We start from the raw sequence: 25,301 nt of genomic DNA on the forward strand, positions 1-25,301 counted from the left end.
TTTTCTTTGACTTGTATAAAGTTGTATTTATACACAGTCTAACTGGATTAATATACAGAAAGATTTTAAACTGATGTAGATAGCATGGTGAAAAAGACTGTCTGCATACCCTTTCCCCAGATTAAACCTTCATTTGTTTTATCTGAAATTACATAGAAAAAAGTGTTCCTCATATAGCAGTGGCAAACCATACCGAGTGTTTTAAGTACAGTATTATCCTCTGAAATAATTACACATTTCCCGGTCCAAATTATTCTATGATCTCAAATCTTTGATGAATAAACTCACATCTGTTGTATGAATTATACTCCTACTACCTCTGAAATTTTAAAACCCGAGGAACTGGCACATGGGAAGGTATGCAGGACATGCACCTGGCATGCCGGAGGATCTGTCAACTGCTGGACATCAGCAGTTCTCCACGAGCGAAATACAGCCCTCACTACTGAGATGAGCTCATGACAGGTGTTTCAGCACCCAGTGGCCCCACAGGACCCTGTCCCACGGAAGGTTTCTGAATGCATCCCAGACAAGACTCAGACAAGGAAGGTCTGGGAGCCACGGCCCTCACACACTCTAGCTGACACCATTCAAACAGGGTAGTTAAAAAGAAAACCATTATTATGAAGCATGATAAACAAGACATTCACCTAACCAATGCTTTCTTTTTAAGAAAAGGGGAAGCAAGAACTCTAGGTTTATGCTGGATGGTACAGGAGGTGAAATCCTGACACCATTTATACTTCTGGCAGTCCCTTATACCTGTTTGGTCTTTTATGTAAGGGCAAGTAAATGACTGTTTTGGGCCATGGCTTGTATACCAGTATGGTACTAAGACCACAAGACAGAGAAGAAAAAACCAAAATCCTGCTAACTTTAGAAGTCCATACGGCTTGAATCAGATTTACATTGTTTTGAATTTAACACACAGGACCAAAACACATTGAATTTTGTCATGCAAAAACCTTTGAGCCAATGCAGTCTCCCAGTGCTCATCTTTCACAAAGTTCATTACCAAAATGATTCTGCTGGATACAAGACCATGCTTAGTGAAGGAACAAGGTGTGTACTCACTAGACTCTAACGGGGGGTGAGAAGTCTCAGGAATCCGTGGAATATCACTAAAACATGAATATACACATAGTAATTAGAAACAATGGAGATGACCTTCTGCTGTGACAAATACATTTCTGGGACACTTTTTTAGAAATATGGATCTGTTTCTGTTCTAATGGGTTATGAGGAAAGAAAGGGGAAATATTTAAAGACATATTTTCCACCAGAATTCATGAAAATCTTACTAATGCAAACTACTTATTTCAAGGTAAGGAATTAACAGACATAACAATATCAGCACTACAATATTAATATTGTGGATGGATTCCACAATCTTTTTCAACCAGAACAATAAAGTTAGACAGCTTTTAGGAAAAGAAAGGTGTAAAAGGTTGCGTATCTACAGATGTTCAACTATTTTTTGGAGGAAAGAAAGCCCAAGAAACAAGACAGATTAACTCACTAGTAATTTTTATGTAAATGTCTCAAGGAGTTCAAGGAATGAAACTGATGAAAATGTCTTATAATAAAAAACAAAGAAAAAACAAATAACGTTAGTAATGTTAAAGAAACAAAAGGAAAAAGCAAGTAACATTAGCAATGTTAACCAAACAGAAGAATAATGCATTTCTTCAAACGCTAAAGAAAAAAACCAAAACTCAAGCCATACTACAGTTGGGTATGGATATTTTTCAACATACATGTACCCAGCACAAACACAGGTATAAGCAAAATCAAACTGGTTACGTCTACAAAGATACATCAAAATTTTGCCATCAACAAATTTACTTTGCCATTAAAATCTGGATAATGCTAGCTCCTGGCTCTTTTCAGTTCTCAGCAATCATTGAAAATACATTGCAAGAGCAAGAAACAACTGTTACTGTCAAATGTTAGCAAAGCAGCAGAACAGGAAAATGGAAACAAAGCTCTTCAGTGAATTACTTTAATATATTTTCATCTACACAAAATAATCCCAAACTGGAACTACAATAACATTTCAGAAGAACATTTACAAGATTTTAAGTCTAAAGCTGAGCATTTTAAAGGTATTCAGGTATTCCTCTCTTCAGTGAGGAATCACTACCTTACTGACTTGGGAGTCCATAAAAACTGATACTCCTATATATGTATATGTCACTTATGAAAGAGACACTAAAGTCAGAAAAGGAATGTAACAGTGCCCAGTCAGTTAGTCTTAAATTCACTTTTCATGTCCTGCTATTCAAACGTCTGGTGCCTGTGTTTTAAAAAAGCCTATTTCAGCTCCAAGGTAATGTGCCTCATCAGCTTACATCTCACTTGACTTTGTAATTCAAGAGTAATGTGGTTTCCTCAGACTCATGACATTATAACTGCATTACTCATTTTTGACATGGCATAGTACTACTTTACAAACATACAAAGAGATTAATGACCTGTTGCACAGCAGGGTTGCTGTGCAGACTTCTTCCTCTTAACATTTTCTCTCTTCCCAGGGCAGTATTTCCAAGGCAATTCACAGCACTCTGAAATATTTACTTACCATATTCAAACTTACTTTTATGTTCAATAAAAGATTAAGTTTGTAATATTTTCTTGTGCTAGACTATGAACACTCTCATCTGCAGTACAGTATTATTCATAATAACATCACATTATAACAAAGGCTCGTATGTGCAAGGAGTGTTTGAACATGGAAAGTGCAACCGAAATGTCAAGTTTCATAATCCTTGTGTGGGTCAAGACACTAAAATGCATTTTGTTTGGAATTTTTCCTGTACTGTCAACAATAGAGTAGATGAGAAGACTAAAAGATAAGCCTCAAATATTCTTTACATATATAAGGGCTTAAGAACTGATTTATGTTTACATGAAGGCACCTTCACACTCATATCAACACAAGAATCAGATCCACACAGTTTACAAGAGGGAAAACCAGGTACTGGAACGAAGATGCCACATCATGAAAAAAAATGGTCAAGTTGAGGGCATTTTCCTCACTTAGAGCTGCCAATACAAAAGTCCTCACCAGGTAAAGGTAAATGAAAAAAATAATCAGACCTTCCTTAAGACTTTACTCATTAGACAGGAAAAAGATGAAAGTACAATTTTTTTTAATGCAGTTTTCTAAACTCCCTGTAATTCTTATGAAAAACTGACAGGAACAGTGGAAAACAGAACATAAATTTCAATTCCAGAAAAAATACATGGTTTGCAGTAGAATTTTTATTTTAAATCCTTAAAACTTTATAGCACAATGGACAGCTTTCTGGTTTTCTTTTAAAATATATATATTTTATATAAATATATAACGCATGTGTATCTATGTGTATACATGTGTGCATATATATAACCTGTTGCTAGGAAATCTCAACCCTAATTTATTTAAGTACAGCTCCACACCAAATCACAAGACACAAAAAGAAAAGAATGTAATATAGTACTGATGACCAAACTTGTGGCAGAGTATTCTAACAAGCTCTGTAACAGTTCCACTTTCTGCTACTGATTTCAGAATGTACATGAAGTAATTTAAAGCTATGTTTCTGTCTATATATGAATTTCTTACAAATTCAACAAATCAGTATACCTAATTATTTCTGAAATATTACATGCACACGAGAAGAATAAGCGGTATACTAGGTTTTATCAAATGCATGAGTGCTATTTTTAAAAATGTTGGCATGTTAATTAAAGAATGAAACTTCTTAAAAGAAACTATAATCTAAAACTTGTTATGCAGGAAAATGAGTCTTATCTAGCCTGATTTTTTTTTCAATTGCAGAAAATATTCTGACACTATGATTTACAAAAAAGCTCTTCAGAAGAAACAGCAGCTCATGACTTAAAAGGTTCAAAACTAAAGTAGTCAAAGCAAATGGTAAAAAAAAAAGTAAGAAGTTGCACAACCACTTATTTAAAATAGTAATAAAATTTTTCTCCCCTTTTGGAGCAATGTGAACATCAGAAAAGTAATGACAGACATACATCCAGTAAAAAGTTGCCCACATCAAACTTTGTCTTTCTATCTCTGCCTTGGAAGGCAAAGGTATTCTGTGGCCTTATGTGATGTTACATGTAATTGTCTTATGTCTGATTCTTCCACACCTCAATTAATACATTAATTAAACCAAACCATACCTTAGGTTGAGACTACTCTGTGCAGATATGGCTTGTAATGATCATTATTTTGTAAAACGCAGGAACACCTATGATTTCTCTGAGGGCTATAGTCAAGAGTTTGGTCACTGAAGACAAAGCAAATTCAAATGTGGTTGTAACCCACACATTTTTAGGTTGCTTTAGGGACAGAAGCATGATCCTCTAAACCCTACAGAATTATCAACATTTTCTGAGTGTTTGTGCCCGATGCTTATCCTCCTGTTTCCAAAACCATTCCTTCCCATCAGAACCTGTAGATCAATCTGCCGTTTTCACTAATTACATTCTTTGAGTGACTCTAGAATTCAGTACTGTCTGGTTTCTGATGGAGGTTCAACCTCCTTGTGAGAACCAACAGTAGCATTGCCCAGACAGAGGACCTGAATCACACCAGTGAAACAACAATTACAGGAATATTATCTGTGGCAATCCAAGCAAAGATAGCTAGCATCTGACAAAGAAGAGACAAATGAAAAAACATTTGTTTTACCTGCACTGTCCCATAGAGATCACCCAAGCACACAAGAAACGGTGAGTTAGTTACCATGCCAGGTTTCTTCTCCAAAAAGCATCATCAGAGGATTTTCTACGTTGTCCTATGTTAACCACCTATCACGCTGTATGCATATTCATAGGTAATTCTTCCCCTCATATTTAGATAGCCAACCCATTAACTCTACTTTTTATAGGTTTCTTATCTACCTTGTATTGCAATCATTAGCATTAGCATCAATTAGTTTCTATGGAGTTTTCACAATACTATTGTGGTTATACTGTTTATTGTTATGCCTTCATCTGCTAATAGTGTTACATATTTCACATTTTTCTCTAAAAAACATCCTACAATTATCCATTACTCAAAATTACATTTGCTGGTAGACACAGAAATCCAAATTTACAAGGCTGAGCAAATCGTTTAGACACCAGTTTTGTAACTGGCAAAGTAATTTGTGGGCAGTCTAATTTGTGAGCTTACAGTCCTCACATTATTCACTTAAGCTAAACTGTGTCATATTTCGGCTTTTTAGATCTAATATACTAGGACTTTTTAAATGGAGACCATTAACAGTGCTAGTACATTATTTGCATTATTAATACTGAGAGATGAAAACACCTAAATTATGCAGTCGAAATAGCAATTTTCAGGTCTTTCTGGAACCTGTTTCCTCACAGGAATTTTAGGTGTAATGGATTACCACTTAATGCTATATCAAGCAGCTTCAATTTTGCTGAGTCAGCACCTGAAGTAGACACAAAACTTTGCTATACCAGATTCGTTGGATTAAACAGAATTCCTGTCATGAATTTGGAACAATCACAAAATCAATAATTTGGATAATAAGACAAGAAGAAGATAGAGGGGGAAAAAATAATCTGTTAATGCAAGCAAACCGTTTCCCATTATGTAACACAATTTACATAGATAACAACTATAATTATTAAAAAAAAAAAAGAAAGAAAGAAAGAAAATCCTATGCAGAATGTTCTTTTTCGTTAACTAATATCAGGATTTCCTTTGTTATACAATGTCTAACAGTTTTTGTTCTTTTAAGAAGACAAAGAGGTAAATCCCAATTTGATACAAACGGGACTTTCACACATTACCACTGGAAAAAGGAAATATCTTTAAATTTCAAATTTATAGGCTTTAGTCACTCTGGGATATTTATTTGTTCTTCTAAAAAAGAAAATAATCAATCAAGACACAGCTCTGCAAGAATAGCATTATTACAGCATGTAAAAACTTCCATGCCAACACTCCATTTATCTCAAAATAAAAGCACAATCTGATGTGCTCTATTTTTGCCTATGTCTGGGAAAAAAATGCAAGGATCATTGAAAGCAAAACTTCACATTTTATTGGCACTATCTGTGGGTGTACTTTTTAAAGTGTAAAATTCACTGCTCAGATTCAGAAACATTCTTTGATTTTTAATGTACTTCATTTCCGATGCCTCAGTTAAACAGTTGTCGGTATTTTCCCTCGATTTTTCCTCATGAATATGTCACTGGGATGTGGTCACCTTTTACTTTGTTTTTTGAAGTGATTAGATTTATCAAATTCATAAACTAAAATATATAAATTGGTTTAATAATAAAATTATCTTGAAAGTTCAAGGATACACAACATTTGCAAACATACTGATGGCAATAAATATTTCTAAAGCTTATTATTTAAAATACTAATCTAGCACATTGCTACTACATCAGGTGTACAAATCAGTTTTCAGGTTTTCTTCAATTGAGACATGGAGTTCAAGTCAGGTCCAGTCTCAACATATTCCTTTTCTGGTGATCTAAACATAAAAAATAGACTTCCAAAAATCTCCTTATGGCATTTTATTTTTAATTACAAAGACATGGGACTGAATTCTGCAACTTCAAGTCAGGAATGTCTCCTAATTTATCCAAATGAAGAACGTAAAATAAGGTTTCTACTCCCCCACAGTCTCCATCTGGATGGTAATTTTAGCCTTTAACAACCACCATTATTGAATCAAGCTTTCATTTTCCATTAGAAGGTCAAACTCATAACTGGCATTAGCAACAAATGTTAATTTTATTTAAGTATTTTTAATAGTGATTGCTATTAAAAAGGCTGAACCCATTAGCAAAATATAGCTACACTTGCACAGTATAGGCAAAATCAAAAAATCAAAAGCTGATATGAAATAAATGTAAAAGAATGTTTTAGAAAGAAAATTAATATTTTTTGTATCTAAAACTGAAAGCTTATCATATTTGAGGCAGAGAAAAATTACTATTGGGATGAAAACTAGCACATTCAAAATGAAACAATCATGCATTCATAATGAGGAAACAGTTTGCCATCTCCTACAAGACAGTGGTATTTAGAGTCTTATAGTCAGTGTACATGAAATTTGGAAAGGTGACAAACCACAGAGAGATTTAAATCCTTCTAGTTATTGTTTTTAAACTAGCCATGAGTCACTTTTAATTGTTAATCATGTGACTGTTCCACAATATAAATGTGAATTCATGATATATGATTCATATTCAAACCTGTAAAACTTAGCTCAAAACAGTCTCAAAAGTCGTGTTTGGGGAAGGAGTGTAGAATATCACTGAAACAATTGTGACAAATGCAGAGCCAACCCAACTACTCTTATCAATTCAAACAGATTTTATGATCTTTCTAAAGAAAATCAAGAATATAAGCATTTCACAAAATGCCAAACCTGGATTTATAATAATAAAAAAAAAAAGTTAAGATTATAAACATAACATTTTAATGCTTATTTTTGATAAAACTTTTTGTTTTCACTTTTGATTTTGATGACAATATCAGGCTAAATAGAGTCTTTTCAGTTGAAAGTTTTCCTTTTCCTTTCCTTTTTTTAGCTTTTTAAAGAAGGCCTGTGAAAAATCCTGCTAACATTGACTTATTAAAATCCTGCAATGCTCAAAGTTTGCTGATGCTTCCTTCTACTCATGAATACTTGTTATTCTGATTCAGTGAAGCTATAAGTCTGAAAACCAGATTTTTCTCATGCACAGGTCCCCTTGATCCACCATTTTTCCTTTGCTACTTGGCAAAAACCTTGTTACAACATCACTGCAAATATCCAAGATTGTAAATAGCACTGAAGATGGAATATACAGAACATCAATAATACAAAGTGAATCATATTCCATTACTAAGACGTAAAAAATAATGAACCCACAAATAGTCCCTTTAAGAGTCCCATTAGTAGAAGTAATAACTGTGCTTAAGAAGCAGATCTTTAGCCTTACCCAATAGGCCTTGAAACAATAATTTCAACTTGAGGTTCTGATTTTGATTCCAAAATAATGTTGTAAACTTCTTCATTTGTAGCTCCAGGCAAGGGTTTACCATTCCATTCTAGAACTTCATCCCCTTGAATTTAAAGAGAAGTTTATCTCATTTCCATATTCTTTTACAAAGAAGTGCATAACATTTCTAAAACCTATATAAACAAGTAATATTGCCCAAAATCAATTAAAAAGCTGTGTTGAAACCCAAGAGGCTTTTGAGACACGATCAAAGCTCCTTTATCAGAACACAGCTACAATTTGTACACACAAATCATATTAAAGAAACCACTTGTGCAAATACACTAAGTATTTCCAAAATAATACAGGACCTGTTATTGTGCTATGAAATGAAAGTATTTTTAAAAGATCCTTTATTAACTACTGGTAATAAACTTTGAAAACAGGTTAATCTTCAAAAATGAAAACCATAAATACCTACTGTTAAGCCTTTAAAAACCATGACATTTTATTACAATTTATATACTATGCATTTTGATTTCTCTACAAAAGACAGTCTTCACTGGCAACAGTGTGTGTGTCAAACAAACCAAAAATAAAAGCAAGGAATGAGTCACTATCTCCTAAAGATGTTACTGGGAGAGAAAGGAAAACAGCATGTGGAAGTTATCTAGAAAACTTTCATTTTTCAGCTTGTCATTTCTCGAATTTAAATAGTATATACATTAAATTGTATTTTGGCCTTACTATAAAAAAAGCTGAAAATCTTGTACTGTACTTTCTAAAGATCAATATATAAATTAAACTGCAGGAACCATACTGTATGTTTACACTCCTATACCCCATCATATACAGCAGTCAAAACTTAAGAACTACTATCTGATGCCAGTCTTTATTGGCAATGATTTTATGTTATCAGATTTGGTCAGGAACAACCCTTCAGCTGCTGGCTTCTCCTCCGCTTGTACACTTCTTGATCTTTTTGACCCTTTTACATTGCGTCTTTCATCTACGATGATGTCTATAAGGCTTACATGTGGATTTCTGGTCTCAGTGACAGGCATTGAAACAGGAAAACACCATCCAGTTACTCAAAACTTGGCCATATGCACAAGCCAACTGGGCATGGTCCTGTGCAACCCGCTCTAGCTGACCCTGCATAAGCAGTGGGGTTGGACTAGAGATCTCAAGCGGTCCCTGCCCACTTCAACCATTCTATGACACACTGCTACAAATTCAGATGAGACAAACTCCCTGAAGTCCCACTGTAGCAGCCCAGAGTTGGAAGTCAATTAGACACCTCACCCTGTGAACGTTTAGGTTAAACAAGGTATCTGCAAAAAGCCGGCTGGCAGAACCTACAAGACACCTGCACCCTTATGGCGCTAATTCAGCTTGTAAGGCATATATAGCCCAGGATATCTAAGATGCCTCTAGAAAGGAATATTAATGCATCTTGCACTTACCCCCACTTACCGATGCATGTCCAGCAGAGACAGAAAGTTTTCAGACTTATACTGCAATCTCTACATTTTTTTATATTGATTTCTAAAATAGTAGTTCACCTTATGGGATATCTTTGGGGTTCAGCTAGTTCCAACCCCTGCTCAAAACAGGCCCAACAACAAGGGATAGACCAGGTTGCTCAGGGATTTGACCAGATGAGATTTGGACATCTCAAAGGAAGGAATTGCAACACCTCCTCTAGGCAACCTCTTCCAAACCTTAACTATCCTCTCTAGATACAAGAGAAAAAGAATTTTCATAAACAGGATCTCCCTCATTCCAGCTTGTGCACACTGCTTCTTGTGTGATCACTGTGCACCTCTGAGAACAATTTGGCTCTGGATTTCCTACAGCCTCCCATTAGCCACATAAAAACAAGAATTAGCCAGGTAAAACCAAGAGTTATACCCTCCCATACTCTTTTCTTCGCCAGTCTGAACAAATCCAGTTCTCTCAGCTTCTTATATACCATATGCTCCAGACCCTTCATCAACATTCTATCCCTCTGCCCAATCTGGGCCACTTTGTCGGTATAACTTGTACTAGAGGAACCCAAATTGGACACAGGCCTCCAGATACACCCTCATTAGCACTGAACAGAGAGCAGCTACTGCCTTTCTCAGCCTGCTGGCAACAGTCCTGCTAATACACCCTGTACATGACTGGTGTTTGCTGCAAGCGCGCTTTGCTGACTCATGTTCAACTTACTGCACTCCAGCACCTCCAGACACTTTTCTGTCAAGCTGCTTTCCAGCTGATTGGCTTCTAGCGCTTACTGTTGCACTGGGTTATTCTGTTCCTGATGCAAGACTTCATATTTGCCTTTGTTTTACAGTTTATGAGGTTTATGCAATCACTCAAAAGATTTATCAACTAGCCACATTTTGGAGGTTTTTCATAAAGACAAAATAAGCGTGGACTCATCCATAGCCTTTTGGTATGTTTTCATCCCATACAATAGGATGAATAGATTTTCATTTATTGAAAATGTGCAAAACTGTATTTTTTCTGTGAAATTATTTTGGCTCTAAAACTATTTTTAGAAAATGAAAATAGTTTTGACTTAAAATAAAACCTAGACCAGACACTAGAAATGTAATCTTTCAATCCAAATAGTTCAAGATTAGTGGAGAGAAACTTTTTTTCTGTAATTACAATATGCAGTTAACATCTATAAACGAATACGAATATAATAATTAGTGCTATCAACCCCATGTATATTGACTTCGTAAAAAGAAGAATTACAAATGCCAAAACAAAGTAGGATATTTTTAGATACTCATCATCTTTTTCACTTCTTTATTAATATTTGCTTTATGCAATTGTCCTAAATTAATACTAGTTGTCATCTGAGCTTCTGGATTGCTAAGAAGGCACTGCATAGACTTTGTTTGCTAAGACAACATTTGGAAAGAAGTTGCTTAGAGCCATGGTAAAAATATAAACTGCTAAGAAGTAACTTTGAAAACCAACTGCTGTGCATAGTTCTCGCTTCACTTAGAAGCCTGAAAAGTGCCAACAGCACAGACACTTATTTGTAGGTGCAATATAAACATCTTACATAAACAAAATATTTTAAGACCATTTGCTTGGGTTATCCATTTTTACTTGCAACATTTCACACTGAAAGAAGCACTAATAAAGCCCATTGTGTACACAGTGCATCATTCTTCAGGTGACACTATAGTACAAGCAAAATAACTGTAGTGAGGGTTTTTTGCCACAACTCAAAAGTTTTAAAAAATGTTTGCATTGCTTCTGTAGAGTGTAACAAGCAGCTTCTGAGCTAGCAAACAAAAACTTACCAGTGACATTCAGTCCTGACACACACGGCATCAACGTTGAATTCTGCTCATACATCCAAGCGATTGGAGTTAATAATAAATTAGAAATGTAGACAACTGTGGCATTCTAAAATAACAATACAGTATTGTACTGTATTTAAAAATTATTAACATATCACATAACCAATGTTAAGATAATTTAAGAGCTGCATTAAAAAAGCCATAATTAAAAGACAATATATTTTATACAGCTGATTGATTTACCTGCTCTGAGATGCCCCACCACATCAGCCAAGCTACCTTTCTTCACTTTGGTAATGAAGGCACCAAGTCGTCCTAATTCTGTCATTTTTCCTCCAACAACCTGGTTAATCATAAATTTGTGAGTTTCCAAGCCTCAAACCAGACATCATATAAAGCATAAATACATAGACTGATCAGTTTTCACATTATTTTTAAAATTAAACCTAAATATGCATAAGCAAATCTATTGGCAATTCAGGCTTCACAGAGGCTAAAGACAAAGGTAAATACAGAAAAAGGCCAGATCTACTTGAAAAGAAGTAAAGCTGACACAGAATAAATAAAATGGATATTCCTTTTAATGTGTTTGACTCCTCAATCTTACGCAGTTTTCCAAGTATCAAAATTTGCTGCAGAAAGAATTATTCTTAATACAAAATATACTTTTTGCATACAGTTGTCTGTCATGTCTTTAAGTTTAAATTGCAAGTGCACATCAAATCAAACATTCAAAAATCCGAAATGCAACTGGTACAACAATTTAAAACTTAGCAAATACACTCCTATGAAACATAGGCAAACAGTTCACAAGAACATTGCTACTGCTAAAACCCAGGTCCTCGCAGCCAAGCACATGACAGGACAAAACAGCAACTTCTGGATTTTGTTAAACAGAATCACAGAATGGTCAGGGTTGGAAGAGACCTCTGGAGATCATGTAGTCCAACCCTCCTTCTAAAGCAGGTTCACCTAGAGCAGGCTGCACGGCATCGCATCTAGGCAGGTTTTGAATGTCTCCAGAGAAGGAGACTCCACAACCTTACCGGGCAGCCTGTTTCAGTGCTCTGCCACCCTCAAGATAAAGAAGTTCTTCCTCATATTCAGAAGGAACTTCTTGTGTTGCAGTTTGTGCCCGTTGCCCCTTGTCCTGTCGCTGGGCACCACTAAAAAGAGTTTGGCCCTGTTGTCCTTAAGGAATTTGTGGACTCTCAGTCTTCTCTTCTCGAGGCTACACAGGCCCAGCTCTCTCAGACCTTCCTCAGAAGGGAGATGCTCCAGTCCCCTAATTATCTTGTAGCCCTCTGCTGGGCCCTCTCCAGCAGTTCCCTGTCTCTCTTGAACTACGAGGCCAGAACTGGACACAGGACTCATGCAGCAGCCTCACCAGGGCAGAGCTGAGGGGCAGGATCACCTCCCTCGACCTGCTGGCCACGCTGCTTCTAATGCACCCCAGGACACCGTTGCCCTTCCTGGCCACCAGGGCACACTGCTGGCTCATGGTCAAAAACAGAACTGAAGAGAGCTATCTTTGAAGTCTGCATGATACAGAGATCAGGAAAATGAGGGGGGAAAAAGATGCTCTTAAGAGATTAGATTTTTTAATAAAATATAAACCAAGAAAATGTACTTTTACTGACTTGCTATTTTCCTTAGCTGCCTTACTCTCTCCAGTCAGGTTTTTTGGATTTTGTTGTTTGGGTTTTTTTTTTTGGGGGGGAGGTTTGGTTTTGGGGTTTTTTTTGGGTTTTTTTTTTTTTTGTCAGGAGTATCCTTGGAGTTTTATAGTAAAACAAAACAGTGTAATGCTGGTCATTAGGTATTATTTCCCCATGTTGTAATCACAATAACTAGTAGGAGCTTTAATACAGATATATTTCCAAGAAGATCCAGAAACCTACCCACCAACAAGGTTGTCATAAGATAATGTGTTAAATTTATCATTGTGGGCCTTAGTTCATTTCATACAAAATGGAAACTTGTATAATTGAAGAGAAGCTCTCCAAGCTATACTTCCTACTAGGATCAACCTTTTTTCTCACATATTAAAAAAAAAAAAAAGAAAAAATGCTTGCTGCCAGCAAAAATCAGCCTTGCACTACATACTACTAGTTATTTAGTAGAGTGAAGCTGTTCTCATCTTCTGTATTCCCACACCACACTATCTCACTTCAAGGTGGATAAATGGCTCTTACCCAGGACATGACATTACCAAGGCCACAAGGTTCTTTCCTGATTTAATGCCCACCATGATGAGCACAACCAACAACTCACATCTCTGTCACATGTGAGGGACTGAACTACCAAACAACTATACGCAGGGAGCGGTTCAGTGTCACTGCCCTTTGAAGTAGACAGTCTTAAGTGGATGGGAATGTTTTATATTTTGCATTGTTTCTGTTGTTCTCAGCGGGGAGAGGAAGACATCAAAATTATATTATTTCCATCATCTTTGGAGCTCCGTATAGCTAAAAATAGGAGAGATAAATTCTGGAACTAGCACACTGTACTCTGTAGCAGCTTCAGAAGTAGCACTCACTCTTTTAAGTGCTCTGGCAATTTAAGGACATGAACTTAAAAGTCCGCTACAAACAACTCATTTAGGGATTTAAATCAACCAGACAGTATTGCCAATGTCTTAATTTTGGAGCAGTGCATTAACGGGAATTACATTTAATATAATCTCTACTGTGCTTTATGAGGTTTTAATGCATTTTTTTTGTGTAACTGTCTAGTTTCATTCTACAAAATTTCTGCTTCCAAACGTCTGTATGGACTTTTTAAACACCGACCTTGTAAACAATTGCATCCAGATGACATTTATGTATGTGGATTATGAGATGAATTTATTGACTGAAATGCAAACAGTAGAGCTAGAAAAGGCAGGACTCCACCAGTTCATTGCAGAGTACAAAACATGTCTTGCAGACAGGAAACTAAATAAACATACGCTTTTTAATCAAAACGGTACAGTTTCTTTGCCATGGACAAGTGGAAGACTGCATAGAAGGACTAAATACTTTTACATTCTTAATTTATCTGTATAACTTAAAATTTAGTAAAATGAGGAACACATTTTTGTCAAATACCCGTATAATTGGAGAGTCCTCTGATTTAATGTGTTAGGCTCTAGGACCAAGGTCAGTGGAAGATTCTTCCATTTAACACATAAATCATGTAATACTTACTTTTAGCCCAAGTAATGCACCTGATTCTTTTGGCATGGTTGTTCTCTTGTTAAGAATAACACGCCCAATTAAGCGATCTCCCTCTTTAGAAGGCTGCCATGTTACAGGATGCTGTTAAAAAAACAAGCAGTGGAATTAAAGAAGTGCAACCATCTTCCTGTATTTAGAGGCGCATTTATAAATCAATAACATTTCTGAATTGTTATGTCACAGTAGACACAATCATTCTTCAGTTGTGTTTTATATTGTACCCGATCTTTCTGTTATTGTATCTGTTTGGACTCTGGCTTCATTAAATAATTATGATCACCGTAAAAAAATCTCAGCACTAAGTCTGCAGGTAGAATTATAATACAATTCAAAGTGTAATACAATTAAACATTTAAAGCATACGTTATGTAATAAAATTAAACATTTACTGTTAAATTCCACAACCCTGAAAAGCACATTCATGAATACTGCTCTTTAGAATAATACACGTTATACAGCTCTACTGTATGGGTCCACTATATAATAAAAATCCAAATGATCGTTTCTGACTCCAAGTCAATACGAAATGTCACTAATCTCTTCCAAAGCAGCATCAAACTCACAGCTGCTTTTGTGGTATGCAATGAAATCTAGCATCATGTCTATAAAAGAATTAAATTCAACTTAAAATCCAGGCAATTTTACTAGTATACATTTTGATAACATTTTCTTTCTAGTTTCAATTTCCATGATATAATAAACCAGATTATCATATGATTTGTATAAAATTTTTTTACAACAAAATACATATGCTGAACTGAAATAATTGGCAAACATTTTAACTCATACTTATGAACATCTTTTTTCCTATTTCTTACCGAACTTATAGGGGATGTCTCCCTGCTATGCCACGTGGCAGGATCCAGCCAGTAGTAATCCAAGTCACCTGGAAGAATATGAATAAAAAGAAATGTGTAATCTCTCAAACAGAGAAAGATATATGAATGATTACTTCTGCATGCATGAATTTTAATGTGCAATAGTTTGAAGCCGCAAATACAAAACCTGTATTATGATACAAATTAACTTACATCAACTTGAAAAAATATAGTCTAATAATATAAAAAAACCCCCACACAATAATGCATTTATTGTACCTCTGCTTTTTCATGAATTGCACCTCAGAATTGGTTGTGCACTCTGGCTAGTTTTTACTTTGCCCAGTCATCTTCCAAGAATGGACCCCAATGCATTGCATTCACAGCCCTCCTCCTCCCGCTCGTCTCCATAACAAACACACAGGACTACAGCTAATGATGACATGAGAGAATACTCCACAAAATAGGCACTTTAAGCTATAGTTAAGGACAGAACTGTCAACCACACTCAAGAATCTACAAAGTAGTTGATCAATATCGTGATAATGGGTACCTTACAGAAGGAGAAGCACAGGTAAAGGGTAATAAAGCCCAGGGAAAATGGTCACACAAATAAAGCAAATAGTACCAACAACAGATGTAAGGTTGCAGTCTTCCATTTTACTCGGGACAAACTTACATACAATGTACATAAAGAATAAACCCATGAATTACAGTGGTCTGGAAGCCACAAGCCTGTTTGGCCAAGGAGGGGAATCACAGGTAGGGTTTGGGAGAAAAGGCAGCAGAGCATAACACCACCGAGAATATATATGCATTTATGGAAAGCTATAGGAAACCAACAGTTTGACTTAATGTATTACATCTGCAGAAGGTTGAGTTGGTAGCAAAAAACCTACCAACTTCACTGGCAGTTGTCTGTGGTAGAGGACTGATATAACTGTGCACTCCAAGGAGGGAAAGGATGAGACAGGAATTGCAAGAGGAAGGATATTGGACAGTGCAATTGAGGGCACAATTTTCTTTACGAAGAGGAAGGGTGCAGGTGATACTGGGAAGGACAAAGGAAAATGATGCAGGCTAGAATAGATCCAAAAGACGGGTAAATGTGAGACTGATACAGGAGGAATAAATCTGAGGGATTTCTGTGCTAGCACTAGCTTTAAACAGAATATATCTGTGAGCTTTGAACCTTGGCATTATTTCATCCCTTTGGGCATTTGCCACAGTGTATTAACAAAAATGCAATAGCATCAACAGAAATGAGAATTAAAACTCTTTCTAATGCTCTCTTACAATAACAGTAGTATATAAAAGCTTGATCTGAAATAACCAAGAGATTTTTTAATTTTATCTGAGAAAGGATTATTCTGCCATTTAGCTCACAATGGCATTAAATAGACAAACAAACAAAACCCCTACCAAACCAAAATCTAAACTATCACTTCAGAGGTGAGTTTTAGACCCTGAAGGAAATAGTCACCTCTTACTGAGGTGTACACGCATACCTGTACTTCAGGCATTTTTTCAGCCTTGCTTTGACAGGGAATGTTGGTCATTTGAAATATGTTAGTGGAACAGTTTGATAATAGTGCTTTTTGAATTCACAAGTGTTTTTTTTAAAAAAAATTAAATTATTATGTCCCAGTGTCAGTATTCATTGCAGAACAGGTTCACACACTTTCCTAACAATAGTCTTACAAACTCTTAGCGATCGTTTAAAAGCCACTGGGTAAAAATCCTATGTTATCATTAAAGTCAGATACTTACTGCCAATACCCTCAGCACTCTTAATATGCTCTACATCTTCAGAAAACTTATTTATTATGTACACTCTACGCAATACATCTTCACTATCTTACTTTCTAAAGCACATCTCTATAATACTACTGTTAGATCTTACTAGCACATAGGCATCCAATAGAGGCTCAAACAAAGCATGCTTCTAGCAAAAAAAACCCAACCTGACACTTACATGAAGAGTTTATTATTTTTGACCCTTTTTCTACAAATCTTTAGATGCTCATTATGAAATACAAGTTGTACCACTCTTTATAAACCATAAAATCTTTAATAGCTTACCATCCACATGATCATATGCTCAAGCTTGTTTTTAAACAGCTTATTATTATCATATGCATAACCACACGAGGCAGTTTGTGGATGCATTAGCTACAGCAGTTCTGCAGTTTTGGAGAGCTTAAATTCAGATTAAAAATCTTTCAGTTTTAGCATCAGTTCTTCCACCTTTATAAATTTTGAAACTGCAACAGGAACAAACCCATGAACCAGACGGCTACCTCAAGTGCTGGCAGTAAGCTGGGACCTATGGCACAGAGCTCTCCAGTTTTCACTCATGGACTTAACAGTCTCCTGTGTGAGCTGGCCTGCCATCGGCAAAGCACATGTTATTTCCTCAGCAGCGACAGAGAAATGTTCAAGCAGGAATAAATGTCAGCTCCACTATGCAGGTGTGTGTATCCAAGTGCTCAAAAACATTTCCGCTCTTATCCCCCTTGCTCCCTGCTCTTTTTTCCTTTCTTTTGTCTCCAGCTTCTGGGTCCCAGTTTCCTTGCTGTTCCTCCTCCCAGTTATTGCATATGCACAACCTCTTGATTCATGCATCTACCATCCTTCCCCACCAAGTTCCTGCTGTAGCAAGATCTCTCATACATCTTCTGTCTTGGCTAACCTGCTAATTTTCCCATGCTCACCAACTACCTCCCTCTTGCTGTCTTACTTCCCTGTCTGTTTTGTTGCCATCATCCAACTTCTGCCTCCTGCTTCTGGCTTTGGTGAACTTTAGTCCCTCCTTCCCCGCCTTCCCCTCAATACTAAGCTAGATCCTTGCTACGCTCTCCTTCCCACACCTAAACCTTTACCTTTCTGTCCCTTTCACCCCTCCTATCACTTCTGCGCTTTGGTAAGTTCCAGAACACCAGCCACATCCACTGAAACCAGGCACAGCAACAGTCCTTTTGCCCTCTGCTTTCAGAAGCTGAGAGCAGGAACTGCACTGCAAACCTGGCTGTACAGGGCTAGAGCAGGTACGATACGCTCGGAAGACATAAAGGCAGCTAGGCAATCAGTAATCTTGACCGAAAGTGATAATGCATGAATTGGGGAGAAAAAAGTCCACACTCTTGAAAAATGGCTTGATTTTTAAATTCCCATTAAAATTCAATAGAAAATAGACCACTGGCATGCAAACTTTTGGTTGACTCTACAACTGTAAAAAGGGTTTTACAATGGAAAATGTCAGTTAATCTATATTCATAAACACTCACAGAATAAAACATACAAATTAAAACATAAAGGAACAAAATCCCCAGATGAGCTTAAAACCTATTTTATGCCAGCAACACTGATACTGGTCTTGCAATTCAATATTCTGCTGCAGAAATACTTTTAAAATTAATTTCTCCTTCATCGTGCTGTCATTGCTGCTTCTTTACTGCACTGCCATATCCCAGAACTGACTGATTAATTACAGAAAATAATTTCAGTGAACTAGTAGTATAAAGGAACAGGTAAATAACATGCAAAAACTTACAATCTGAAAGCAGTTTCAGAATTTCAGATTTTCTGGGGAAAGAAAACCCAAACACACACAACCCAAAACTCAAAACAGAAAAAACCTATAGATAGAGTACTCCCTCCTCTGGTACGAGTCACTAAAAATAAGTAGTAAAATAAGACAAATTTAAAGCATTATGGAGAGAAAAAATCAACTCTTCTAAAAGCAAATAATGGATTTACATGCTTTTAAACACTTTTTAATCAATGCTATAAAGACATGAAAAACTTAAAAACAGTAAGACCCCATGAAATATACCTATACTGCACCATTACCTTTGTACATTACTGATATATTTCTAAAACAAACAAAAATGGATTTCAACTGGAAATCGAATTATCAAAAATGCATTTGCAGTTATAATGCATGATTTATTAAAACCAATGGAGTGAAACAAGTATATACTTCTAAAACCTTTTTTCCTGAGGGAGTAATTCAGAAGTTGTATCCTGACAGCAATGAGGTATTTTTTCCTATTAACACGTTGCTGCTCGATTACTTTACTCTTGAACACAGATGGATATAATCATAAATCTACTTTACAAGACAACAATGTATTAAGTTTTTTTCCGTAAGAAGTCTTTTTCAGTCTTCAATAGATTTCCAGATGGAGAGTAAAACTGTTAATAAGTTGCCATAGTTTTTATATCCATAAAATGTGTGTCTTCAAAATAAAGGGAAAGCAAAATTCACACCACCAAAAAAATATTTTCTTAAAAATACTTCATTTTCAGCACCACCCATACCAAAAGCTTACTCTGGGATACTGTGATTTCGAGTGAGATCCTGCAAAGCTGAGAAGCGCTGAAAATGACAGCTTTGACTCTCTTGCAAAGCCAAAACCAGAAAATATGAGAAAGTCCATTATCATGTATAACCAGTCATGCTGATTTTCAAGGAGTCTTTAATACTGGAGATAAAATTCCCAAAGATGTTTCCCTAAATCCACCTAGACTGTATTTGTAAACTACTGATATACAACAAAGAATGTGCTTCTGGTGTTTTGCTCAAATCCAGATGCATTAGATTTGCAGCAGTTACTTAAGAAGCAGACAGTCTAATGATAAGAGTCAGTCAGCCCATGTTAGGTATTTAATTGAGCTGCTCATGAATAAAGCTGTTGTATCACATAACTAGAAAATTCCACAATTATTTTCAGAGGCTGCATCTAAAATTATGGTGCAAACTGGCTTTTTATATAGTCAGATTGGATCTAACACACGCAACAGCCATTTATGTATTTACTTTTGTTAATTTTTAGAGTCAAATATAGCCTGTATTAAACAAACCATAAAGCTTATCAAAGACCTGGAACATCCTCTGTTATATTTTCCACAGTTCCCATGGAACTGGATCAGCATCTCATGGAAATGATCAATTGTTTCCCCAGGCAAAAATTAATAGAAGCCACATATGAACCTACAGAAAATTACAACCAATGTAAAGAAACTCTATGTATCAATGTGATTGTCTTCCTCCTTCATAGCCTGAGTTTTCAAGAGTTAGAAGACCACTCTGCATGCTGTTGGTAAATGTCTTCAGCACACTTATTGCCATCAAAAACATCTGGCTGGTGATACAGATGCGACAGGTCATATTGTTAAGCAAGAAAGTACTTCTATGCCCAAGAAACAAAAAAGATGATAATCATTTTGTCATGTCAGAAAAATAATACAGTGTATAAACAATGTGTGTTTAAAACATTCTAGTGAAGCTGATAACTAACCAGATAAACAGAAAACACAAGTACCCTGGCTTGACAGACAGCCCTCACATCTAAGTGGCAAGCAGAGAATTCAACAGCTACCTATTGCCTATTCATAAAGGAAGTTTCACAAAAATGTTCATTATCTCCTTGCTCTCAAATCAACACATTTCAGATGCCTACAGTTATGAACTTCAATCCTTACAGAACAAGGTCTGTGTTTTACCATTTATGCAGTTCAAGGACAGGCTGGCTCATGTGGTATGTGGGAAGAATGCACCACGTGACTGTGAAGTTTAGATTTTCTTTTGTACAGAAAAATATATAACTGCATTGGATTTGAGTTCCCTGATGGGACATGTTCTAATCACTGAATGGTAACATACTGCAAGATGCCAAAGTTCAAATAAAGATTATTAGATATGTAAACATATATATACATACACGCATACACACTCATATTTGGGGTACAGACTTGGCACATGTGCCTGTGACCCCTGTAGCTCTGAAAGCTAGAGCCAGCCTCTCAGATCGTTCCCTCAATTCAATGGCATTTTAGCATAATGATAACACACAAAATTTTTCTATATCTTAATTTAATTTCTGAGTAACATAAAAGCACTGGAAAAGGGTCTATGGTGCATTACCAAGCAATACACTTTCAGGTCTAATAACTAACAACTTGGGCTTATCTAGCACACACTGAAAATAAATGTTTATTCCTTACTTTGTTGTTTAGAAGGACATTTCATACTTTTTCTCGCACAAACTGAACACTTTGGAAGTTTATTTTGAAACAACCTCCATATTTTAAAAGTCTTTTTTAAAGTGGTAGTTTAATTGTGAGCACAGCACAGGCTGCAAATCTAATTGATATTTGCAAACAAGAAATCCAGAAATAATTAGGTCAGGAAGTACCGAACTCATGAAATAATACTATTTTGATTGTTAAGGATACTAATATTAAAATAAACCAAGTGAAAGGGAAAATGCATTTGACTTCTCCCTTAGTTATCATTGCAAAGTTGTTTAATTACAAGAGTTTGCAAATTCACCATTTTTGATGTTGAAAGGGAATGATTTGTCCATGGCTGATTCCTAAATTTTTTTCCAATATATTCTTTTTATCTGGGTGCAAGGTGAATTTTCTGTGGACTGCGTAAAATATAGCAAGTTCATGAATTTATTCAGATACCTCTTTAGCTAAGACTTTTTATTTCATTTCACGGATTGTGGTTTTTTTTTTTTTCCTTAGTAGTACAGTTTACACATACACTCTTTTATAAGAAAGCATTGCACTCGTGTTCACTGATGGCTCAGGAAGCTTTCTCAAAAGGTATACTTGCAAAAGACTTTCCAACACAAAAACTAATGGGCCCATTTATACGTTTCACAAAGTGGACTTCCTACCTGAGTTGTCTCAGTGTTGTTAGAAGTCTTTATGAATTACTGAAAGCAAAGATTACTAATCTTGTCGACGGAGGCTTGAAGCCAAAAATCACAACCTATCCAGTCAAGTAATAAACTGAGGATTCATGCTGTTTCTAAAACTTTTAATACTGACACAAGGAACATAACAAGGAAGCTGTTCTAAGTTTCCTGAATCTCTAGGGATTCTGCTCATGAGACTCCCTGAGCCAACATTATTAATTCCTTCACTCAGACACTGAGTATGTTGAAGAGTTCATCAACCCTTTCCAGCTAGATGCTTATTCGTATATCAGAGACTTTCTAAAAAGTTATTCTGAGGTGTGTAAGTCTTATTGTAAGCATGTGAGTCCAAGAATATATATGATTCACAAAGGGATGGCCCTCATAAGCATGTTCTAGAAGGTCTTCAAAAAGTGTTTTGAGTGCTAAAGAAATTGGAGAGACTTAGAGATGTCAAATACTAACCAAATAATAAACTCCATTAATTTGAAAAGTTCCTTTAAAAGCTTTATTAAAAATATTTTCTTGAGGATACCAGAAAAAGTGATTAGCATTACCAAGAACTTCAAATCAACAGGCAAACATTTTAATAGTTTTTTGATATTGTGATATCTAAAGAAAAATTTTATTCACAGGAGTAGCTCCAGTTGCTGATTTTCCTGACTTTGATTACTCTCAAGCGAAAACTAATTCTGTAGATGGATGGATGAGGTCTTTTTTGAAATTCAGTTTCTTTGAATAAATTTATTATTGCTCTTTAATTCCCATTCAATACTGACAATAACTTGTGTTAACAGTTTGATTTCAGTTCCTGTTTCATATAATTAACACAATTTTAACTTTGCCTAACATAGCTTTTTCTTGAAAATACTTTTGTTCAGCATGCAATGAGATCCTCAAAATGTATAGCAAGTTATCTTAAAAAGTCACATGGGCTTGTAATTTTGGACACATGGAAACATAGCTATCCTGTACACTAAAAGCCTGACCATCGCTTAATAACTTTTCTGCAGTTCTGAAGGAATTCCAAGCATTTCAAGTATGTCATGCTGTTCTTCAGACCAACATATTTTTTCTTTCCTGCATTTATTGTTTAGGTTTTTTTGTTTGGTTTGATTGCCTTTTACAGACAGGTGGGAGAAGGTATTTTAAGAAAGCTGCTGTGTGTGTTGGGTTTTTTTGAGTTCGGGTTTGGTTTGTTGGCTTTTTTCCCTGCGAAATTTAAAACCGATTCAGTAGATGTTAATTGCAAAAGAAGGTGGTATTTTTGGGTCTCTTTTGGTATTTTCCTCCTGACAATTTTTTCAAAAAAAGATTCAGTTGAATATTTTTATCTTAATATTTATTAAAGACTGATTTATAAACAAATTATAATTCAAAATCAAAGCTGAAAATAAATTCTCCTCAAATCCGAGAGTGTTTCTACATTGTCAGTAGATAGGAATTTTATGAAAGATAAGCAAACCAGAAAAAAGTGTAAGGCTGAGATACAGCTGCCCACACCTTGGAAGTCCCACAGATAAAATGCCCACTGAGGTATCAGTGCCCTGGTAGCACCTGCTGCAAATAAGGTGACCAAAATGCGCTGTGCCCAGAGAGGTTTATTTGAATATATATTTTCTCCTATTGTGGGGAAAGAAGAAAGGCATTTCTGCTCAGATATAGAAAGTAATACACAGTGTTTATAAACATGCTGATAGAAACAACAGCACTGGGGAGCAAGGATTCTTGTTATCCGACGGGAAGGGAGAAAGACACTGAGCCTTTCTGTTGATTGTCTGACATACACACACAGAGTCATGCAGACCTGCACAAGTCACTTGAGAAATAACAAGATTGTATTTCATAATCAACGTTATGATTTCATTTTCTTGAAAACTGGTGGAGATAATTAATCTCAAATATTACAAAAAAAAAAAAAAAAAGGAAAAACTCAGGAGAAAAGAGAACAGCTCTTGCTTGTCCTGAGCTTCAGGACTGCAGAAGGAAATGGAGCACACTAAATCCTCTGGATCATGATTATAAAGAAAAGCACTTCAGCAGTACCACAATAGGAATCTACTCCAGAGCACCAAATTAGGAAGATAAGACTGGGGAGGGTTGTTTTTTTTAATGAGCATTCATCAGAATCATCCATTGTGCTGCATTTGAAGATAATGAAAGGTTGTAAAGGCTTTTGTTTCTCCGGTTCAGAGGGCAATACTGCAGGAAGAATCCTTGGAGCACATAGTGAGAGATCACACTAGTAAAGCAAGTAGTAAAGGATCTTTGCTTCCCAACAATAGAGAGGACATAGGTAAGGATGTGAAAGTGAATAAACATTGTGATCTTTAAAAAGAGAAGAAAGCTAAGCAGAAGAAAAAACCAAAACCTTTTTTTTTATAAAAAAAAAACTAACAAAAAACAACACAAAAAACCCACCCAAAAAACACCACCCAACCACCAAAACCAAACCAAACCCAAAACACTCCAACCTTAGAGAAAAAAGGAAGCAGCCATGACAACAAAAGGAGTTTACCAATCATGGAAGCATTTGAAGAAATAAAACTAACATCAGAAGCAGAACCAGCCCAATAACCAGATGAAGGAGAAGAGCAGTCAAAGACTGACCAACTAAGTAATAAATGTTTCATTTTCTAGAAAGAATCTATGCCTATGAGTAACTTAGAAACACACAAAATGTAACACAATCAGCAAAGTATGCAAAAACAATTGAGATCATTCTGCAATTATTTAGACCCTAGTACGTAATGTCTAGTACCAAGTACTTGCCATTCTAGAACATTATTGAAAAAGTGAGTCACGTGGCTCTATCAGCAAATGATACTAAGGCAGCTAAGCTTTTTGGTTTTCTGAATAAGTCCTCCTAAAAATAGACTCAAGTAAAACTCATAGCAACAAATTAACAATGTCTGTAGCATAAAAATCAGATGTTATGCCAGAGCAGACTATCTACATACAGGAAACACTAGTGTAATTCACTTCATCCTGGAGTACTTACAGACCTATCTCAAGCTCCCTCATTGACAGGAACAATTTCTCCTTGAGAATTAGTGATGGATGAAGTTCCACAAAGCTGGGAAAGGGCAAACATAGCACATATTATTAAAGGAGAGGGGAAGGGAAGAAAGCTAGAAACTATAGAATCATAGGATTGCTTAGGTTGGAAAAAGCCTTTAAGATCATCCAGTCCAACCATTAACCTAGTACTTTCAAGTCTATCACTACACCATGTCCTGAAGTGCCACTCATATATCTTTTAAATACTTCCAGGGATGGTGACTT

At 35.9% G+C, this 25,301-nt stretch overlaps 1 protein-coding gene across 47 annotated transcripts in view; it reads right to left on the reverse strand.

The window, feature by feature from the left end:
• RIMS1 (regulating synaptic membrane exocytosis 1) overlaps nucleotides 1-25,301 on the reverse strand; it is a 335,801-nt gene that overhangs the window by 137,066 nt on the left and 173,434 nt on the right. For 32 of the 47 annotated variants that reach the window (XR_008822449.1, XM_056342344.1, XM_056342365.1 and 29 more), the window contains 6 exons: nucleotides 15,304-15,371; nucleotides 14,456-14,566; nucleotides 11,511-11,610; nucleotides 7,957-8,080; nucleotides 1,520-1,576; nucleotides 1,075-1,121 (listed from right to left, as the gene is read on the reverse strand). Coding sequence is in view for 46 of the 47 variants with exons in the window: in XM_056342344.1 (XP_056198319.1) it covers nucleotides 1,075-1,121; nucleotides 1,520-1,576; nucleotides 7,957-8,080; nucleotides 11,511-11,610; nucleotides 14,456-14,566; nucleotides 15,304-15,371 (507 nt within the window). In the remaining variant the exon portion in view is untranslated. The remainder of the gene's footprint in view (nucleotides 1-1,074; nucleotides 1,122-1,519; nucleotides 1,577-7,956; nucleotides 8,081-11,510; nucleotides 11,611-14,455; nucleotides 14,567-15,303; nucleotides 15,372-25,301) is intronic. The other 15 variants (XM_056342347.1, XM_056342346.1, XM_056342352.1 and 12 more) reach the window with 1 other exon arrangement.

This window comes from Falco biarmicus, chromosome 6, assembly GCF_023638135.1.
Source record: "Falco biarmicus isolate bFalBia1 chromosome 6, bFalBia1.pri, whole genome shotgun sequence".
NCBI classification, from domain to species: Eukaryota; Metazoa; Chordata; class Aves; order Falconiformes; family Falconidae; genus Falco; species Falco biarmicus.